Genomic DNA, 7,204 nt, shown 5'->3' on the forward strand with positions numbered 1-7,204 from the left:
GAATGTACGAATGCACTAATGTCATCATCCTCAGAGCTTGAAGCTTTGTCTTCATCGTCGCTCTCCACAACAAGAGCCTTCTTCCCTCTTCTTTTCTCCTCCTTCGATCTCCGTTCTCTGTGTGGTTGACTGGACCCAGTCTCTTCAGAGTCAGAGATTAGAGCCAGAGGTCCACCTAGAGCGACCTTGGCCTTCTGCACCTCTTGCTCATGTGCTTGCAAGGTTCCATATACGTCATGAAGACTCCACTGCTCCAGGTCTTGATTCGCCTGGAGGGACATGGACAAGTTTCCCCATTCAGCATTCTACCTCTTCAAGAAGAGCATGTTGTTTTCCTCTTGAGTCCTGATCACATCACACTTCCTACATTTGTTGATCAGGGTGTTGATCAGGGTGTTGAACCGGTGATAAGTCTGTTCGAGAGACTCATTTGGGAGAGCTTGGAAGCTGTTATACTCATTCAGATATTGAGCACGTCTGTTCTTCTTCATCTTTATTCCTCCTTCTAGCTGGTTGGCTAATTGATCCCATAGATCTTTGGCAGAATCGCATGCATCAAGATATTGAAAAATCTCGTTGGGAAGGGCCATGATTAAAAGACTCTTGGATTTTTTATCAATCTTCACTCGTCGTTTGTCTTCATTTTCCCAATCTCTACGGAGCTTGGGAACGCTCCTGGCGAGTACTTCAACCGTGTCATCGGCAGCAGGAATTCTGGGAATAAGCATTGTTGGTACAAAAGGACCATTTAAAATTGATTCATACGGTTCAAGGTCGAGACCTTCATAAAAGTTGATCATCCTAATCTTTCATTGGGGATATTCTTCCCGAATGAGAGTAGGAGGTTTTGTGAGGGAATCGGCACTGTACATGGAGTTCCACTATTGATTCGACATTTTGCTGAAAGATTTGAGAAAAAAAAAAGTTTGACTTGAAAGTGAGAATAGTGGAGTTTTGACAGGTTTTGAAAATACGAAAAGCAAACGTTTTTAAAATGGAATTTGATCAAAGATCGGTATGAAATGTGTTTTTAAAAAACGAATAACCAAATTAAGAGAAGTATCCTTTTGGATATCGATCGACTAATCAATTTATTTGATTAGCAGGCTATGATACCAATTGTTGGAACCCAGATTCTCTTAATATCAGAAAACACAGATAAATAAATATGAGTGAAGTAAAAACTGTGTAACTGGAAAGGTCTAACGAAGTATTCAATATAAATTTAAGAAAGCAAGATGAACTTGAATATGTCAGATGCTTTTATTAGATGAGAAGAATACACAAAGAAACTCTCAATCTAATTGTAGTCTCACAAGGTTTCGCTATAGTCTAATTCAGCACAATCAGGTAATTATAACCTGAGGAGGATGCCTCCTTATATACGACTAAGCTAAACAGAATCTCCTAGAATCTTCGCTTCAATCTCTGAGTTCTTGTTATGCATCCTTATTATTCACGTTCCTTGAAAAGTGGAGCGAACTGAGTCAAGCCGCCTTGGTTCTGTTAGAAGTCTTGCGGGAAAGTCTGAATTGCTTCAATAGACTAAGTCCTACAGACTAGAGTAAGAGAGTTCTTACTTACACTTTACAAGATGAGGTCTAACACTTAGTCTTGTAAGCTAGAGCCCCTCTGGTTGGTCTGGCTCCTGGATGGCTTTGTTTTTGGTTGTTTTATTTGAACATTGGAAAAATATTCCAATCCATCATAAAAGAACCAGAGGGGCTCTGGTTGATCTTCATGTTTAAAAAGAGGATCTATGGTTGTAATTGGAACTCAAATTCTTTAAGTATTTAACATGTTTTTGACCCAAAGGCTCTGGATAGACAAACCAGAGGCTCTGGTTGACCAGAGGGCCTTTGGTTGGCCTTGCTTTTGGTTGGTGAGTCCACAGGGGATCAGGTCCTTAAGGACTAGAGGATCTCTGGTTGGTCTTGCTCTGTATGATGCAAACTTTGCCACGGGTCTTTTTCAAAGATATTGGGTATTTGAATAACTCTGAACTTAAGGTCTTCAGACTTCGTCTTCAAATTTGACAAAGGCGCTCTTCTAAATTTAAATTCAATTTTCTGATATAGTTTCATTTCCAAATTCAATTTTATTCTAGGGTTAACTTCATTTTAACTAATTAGGGGTTCAAACCGGACGGTCAGACCGTTCAAACCGCTAAAAACGGTCTGGTTTGACTGGTTTGAACGGTCCAATAGTTTTTTGAGCACCCCTAGTTAGGAGTTCTTGACTTAAATAGCCCTTTGTAAAAAAACCATATAAAAATAGCCTAAAATAATTTTTTTTACAGAAATAGCCACCTAATCCTCCTTTCTCAAGGAGGAATGTGTGATGGCCGACCTAATGAATAAGATCTGACTTGAAATAATAAAAACTTAACAATAATGGGATGTTTTGGAGCCGGTTGCATGCAAGAGGGGAGCCTCTAGGCGCTAAATGGCCCACCTTCCCTCTCTCTTCCTTTTACATTTAATATTCAAATTTTACACATATATAATTAGTTATTTAATTACTTTAAATCTCTTACTTTTCATTTTTCTTTGTACACCTTTATATATTAACACATATAATCATATGTTTTAAACTATAGATAGATCATTAAAAGTGCTTTTTAAAAGTATTATCTCCAAAATTGCAATCGAACGCAAGTATCTTTCTTTAAATATAAGTTGTCCATCATTCTCTAACTTACTTGACAAATGGCCATTATCTTTAATCAACGATTTTATGACCTAATTGATATTTAGGCGGGTTTATGAACTTAATGCAAAGGGATTTAAAACTCATCACTAACACGGTATATGAGTTAGGCATGTGAATGGGGCGTGGACCTCAGTTTTCATCCCCGTCCTCCATCCCTCATCTCCGTTCCCGTCAGGGAATATTGACGGGGATATGATCACATTCTCATCCTCAACTAGAAACAGAGATCCCCAATGGGAAAACAGAGTTTTTTTTGTTCCATTTGTGTAAGCTACTTTAAATAAATATGTGAGACACCGCACATGTTTAAATCTCACATTTTTCCAAAAAGAAAACAATTTAATTTAATACAAAAAAATACAACATCCTATGATGATTAATAACTTAAAACCAAAAGAAACTCAATTTAATCCAGAAAAAACTTATATCGAGTAATTATATTTTGACTTGACATCCAAAATATTACATGTTAACATCCAAAAAATAACACTTTCAGATTCTAAACCTAGTTAGGAAATACGAAATTACGAATTACTATTTTAGTTGAAATAAATTATATATATCTAGTTTTTATTTTATATATATAATATGGTACAAGACGGGGCGGGGAGTGCGATACCCGTCCCTGCCTATCCCTAATTTGTGACAAACGGGGATCCTTGTCCACGTCCTCGGTTTAGTAAGGACTTTTCGTTCACAACCGGGTGGATGGACCGGGAGACCCATTCCCTGCCTAAGATTATGAGATTTTCTTTGTTTTTAATTGTCTTTCTTTAACATAATATCATAAACCAATTTGATGAACATGTGGCATTATCATATGCACTATTTTTCTTTGTATCATGCAAAATATTCTTCAAAGGGGAAGGATAGTTTGGTCTGTTACACAAATCTAGATTCTGGAACATGCGATCAATAATCCTGTAACTTTATTGGGAACATATTGGTTGGCAGTCTATTAAAGCGATATTTCAAGACACTGATTTTTTGTGGTCTCTGCATATTATTGTGATCTAAGAAACACGCTTTTGTTGTATAAATATTATTCAATGACTTTTTATCTTATTTGTCATTTAAATCAATTAATTGAGAGTTGAACTTTATGTAAAGACAATTTTTGCCCATTTTGTTGTTTTTTGCAACAACAAAACATCGTCTAAATGGTTTGTCTTCATTAAAATGATATCATCAGTTGGAGCTTATTATAAATGAATAGATTAAAAAAAAAAAAAAACTCGCCAATTCAATTAAAAGTAGAACTTACAAACAAAGATGGTTATGAAGAATCAAATACATCGACGAAATAAAATGTTGTAATAATGAAATAATAGATTGTAATACATTGATCAAGCTTTGAACCACTACACTTTTCTTTTTGTTGCAAATCGATATTGCTATTGTTAAATGGCATAAACACACAACACTTTGCTCAAATAAATGTCCATATATGGATGGAAGCTATCCAAAATCTTTAATATTGTCCTTTGTTTTCATTATTATATAAAAAATGATATGTTTGCAACAAAATACTAATTACAATAGTTTAATACTTTACTACTTTCGCCAAAACCCAGGTGTTTTCTAAGAGGAATCTTGCAAGTTTATCATGGTTAATCATACTTATACCTCTTAGCCTCGTTGGGGGAAATTATCCCTTGGAAATTCAGTTTATTTTAGGAAAGATGTCAATTTCAATCAAATTATCTTCCTCTGCATGACAAAATCCAATACTTCTCTTCCCATAATGATCTAACGAAATCTCAATAAGTTCTTCCCTCTCTTCCTCTTCCCATTTGAATAACACACTCTCATGTGTTTCCCAATTTTCGCTCATTGAGAAGTTGCCGTCAGATGAGCTATCTGTCTCACTTTCTGGGTAATACATCGATAAAGATGGATATTTTTCACAACCAATAGCTTGTTTATCATCAAAAGTGTCATCGTTTTCATTACTCTTCTCATCATCTTCTTCTTCTCCTTCATATGCTTCATATATGATCTCCAACGGTGTTCTTATGTTCCATTCAAGAAACATCATTGTGGCATCCACTTGCTTCGAGTCCATTTCCATTGTTGGTTTTTCTTCTTTACTCACCTGTGATGATTCCATGAAATTGGTTTCTAGTAATTCCCATTTATGATGGTCATCTTGGGAAGTAGATTCCATGCCGAAACCATGCTCAAACTCTATGTTGCTTTGATTGCATTCCATTTTCAAACTAGATTCAGGCTCAAACCCTAAATGAGTTCGATAAGGTGCATGGTCTAAACCAATTTTAGGATCAAATTCTACATGGGTTTGATTAGATGCATGGCCTAAACCTAATTCAGGCTCAAATTCTACGTGGGTTTGGTTTTGGTCTACATAGTTAAAAAATCTTGACTCTATAGAGATGGATTCCAATGCCAAATTGGAACGCTGAGCTAGGTTGTCCCGATTGACAAGCAACCATTCGTCTTTGTTATCAAGAACTCTTGATTCTAAAAAACTAGATTCCATGTTCAACCTCTCATCGACTCCATAACCAAGAATTCTCAACTCCTGAGAATCTACTTCTTTTTCCGATCGCTCATCAGCACCTAACCTGAGAAGGAAGAGGAGTATGATTCCAGTGGAATTGATAACAGGAGAAAGAGTTATTTGTAGGAAAAAAGATGGAGCATAAAGGAGAATTAAGGTGTATAGAGCTACAATTGCGGAGAAGAGAGGGTGTGATGAGAATTTGGAGAAGAAATCATGAAGAAAATAAAAGAAAGGAGTAGAATTGAATTCCATTGGTTTGATTGGAATTTAAGAGAAGAAAGGAAAACAATCCATTGTGGGAGAAGATTAGCAAGTGATGGTTGTAGGACAAGTGACTATATATACATACATGTGAGATAAAGAGAGCTTTTTAGGAGTGCGTAAAAGCAAGGCATGGAATATTAAAGTTATGTCTCTTTAGGGATAAAATAGTAATTTTAGAGTAATAGCTATAACGTTCTTAAATTCAATTTTATCTAAAATATATCAGGAAAAAACTAGAAAAATATTTACGCAATGCAGTAAGATACATCTCAATTTCAATATTTTATTTTATTTTGTCTCTGTTTATGTTACAATACGGTTTTATATGGTTTTGGAAAAAACAATAATGTTTTTATATTTGTAAAAAATATAAGTTCGAAAATATCTTAAAAACTTGAAAATTTAACTATTTAAAAGTTTTCGTTTTTGTAATTTCTTTAATTCAAAATTTTTTATTACAATTTTAATTTAGACTTAATAACAAAATAATTTATTTTTGGGTTAATAATATATTTTTTTATAAAAACAATAAGTAAGTATTATGTTATAGCTTAGTGATTATCTTAATTATGTTTTAAATTTTTATAATTAAAATATGATATTTATCATTTATTTGATTTTATTTATTTGTTATTAGTTACACGAATTCAAACATGAAAATTTAGTAAGTTGTGTATTTATACATAATTTATTTGTAATCTTGAATTTTAAATAAGATAAATCAATAAACAATACTTAATACATAAAAAATAGATTTTATGAGTTTTTTGTGAAATATTTTATAATAAAGTATAGATACAATGTTTGAGTTAAAGTTTAAAAAACATGTATCTAATTAGTTTTTATTATTTATTTATGTCATATTATCCAAATCTCAAATTTACAAATAATTGTTATACTAATATAATTTGTCGAACCCGTATATGTCTCACATTGAAATAAAATATGTTGTTATCATTTTATGTAAAAAATACTTTATAATAAAAACTAATATTTCTTACATTTTATTTTTAAATTATACCAAAAGACATTTTAATTTAACACAAACATTAATATATATTTGAATTAGCAGGGATATTGTAATTTATATTTTATTTAAATATAAATTACGAATTATCATTTTTATTAAAAGAATTGCATTGAATTTTCATTATCTATTTGTAATTTAATTTAACATAACAATGCACTGATAAACAACTAGTTTATTTAAAACTTGATAAGTGTTCATTAGTTTAAACGGAAAACTCTTTGTTTAAATTGTTAATTCAATTATTTATATTATTTTCTAATATAAATAAAATTCTGATTTGTGTTTAACAACAAAATAAAATATTATTTTTTTAATTTTTAAGAAAAATATGACAAAAACAAAAATTTGAGTATTTTGTTGAAGCATTTATTATATATAAACTAGAAGAGTACTCGTATAATGCAACGAGATATATCTTGATTTTAGTATTTTATTTTTTATCTTAGTCGATGTTATAATATAGTCGTATGTGATTTTAAAAAAGCGATGATTTTTTATTTTTGAATAAAATATAAGTTTGAAGATATCATAAAATTTTGACAAAAATATTTTGATATTAGTATCAAATTAACTATTTAAAATTCCTTATTTTTTGTGTAATTTTTTTAATTCAATTTTTTTATAATTTAATTTAGGTACAATAACGAAATAATTTATATTTGGTTTAATAATAT

At 31.9% G+C, this 7,204-nt stretch overlaps 2 protein-coding genes across 2 annotated transcripts; both read right to left on the reverse strand.

Annotated features, from left to right (window-relative positions):
- Window positions 1-305: 305 nt before the first annotated feature.
- On the reverse strand, window positions 306-728 carry LOC112523740. Its single transcript, XM_025133416.1, has one exon. It carries the CDS (start codon window positions 726-728, stop codon window positions 306-308), a length of 423 nt encoding a protein of 140 aa, XP_024989184.1.
- Window positions 729-4,352: 3,624 nt separating this feature from the next.
- Window positions 4,353-5,489, reverse strand: LOC112523278. The gene has a single exon (XM_025132807.1). It carries the CDS (start codon window positions 5,486-5,488, stop codon window positions 4,376-4,378), a length of 1,113 nt encoding a protein of 370 aa, XP_024988575.1. The 5' UTR covers window position 5,489; the 3' UTR covers window positions 4,353-4,375.
- Window positions 5,490-7,204: the final 1,715 nt, after the last annotated feature.

Source organism: Cynara cardunculus (assembly GCF_001531365.2).
Source record: "Cynara cardunculus var. scolymus isolate 2C chromosome LG 12, CcrdV1, whole genome shotgun sequence".
Lineage (NCBI taxonomy): Eukaryota > Viridiplantae > Streptophyta > Magnoliopsida > Asterales > Asteraceae > Cynara > Cynara cardunculus.

Bases quoted from the DNA above. Each gene is read 5' to 3' on its own strand.
- LOC112523740 (XM_025133416.1), bottom strand. From the start codon at position 728: ATGCTTATTCCCAGAATTCCTGCTGCCGATGACACGGTTGAAGTACTC.
- LOC112523278 (XM_025132807.1), bottom strand. From the start codon at position 5,488: ATGGAATTCAATTCTACTCCTTTCTTTTATTTTCTTCATGATTTCTTC.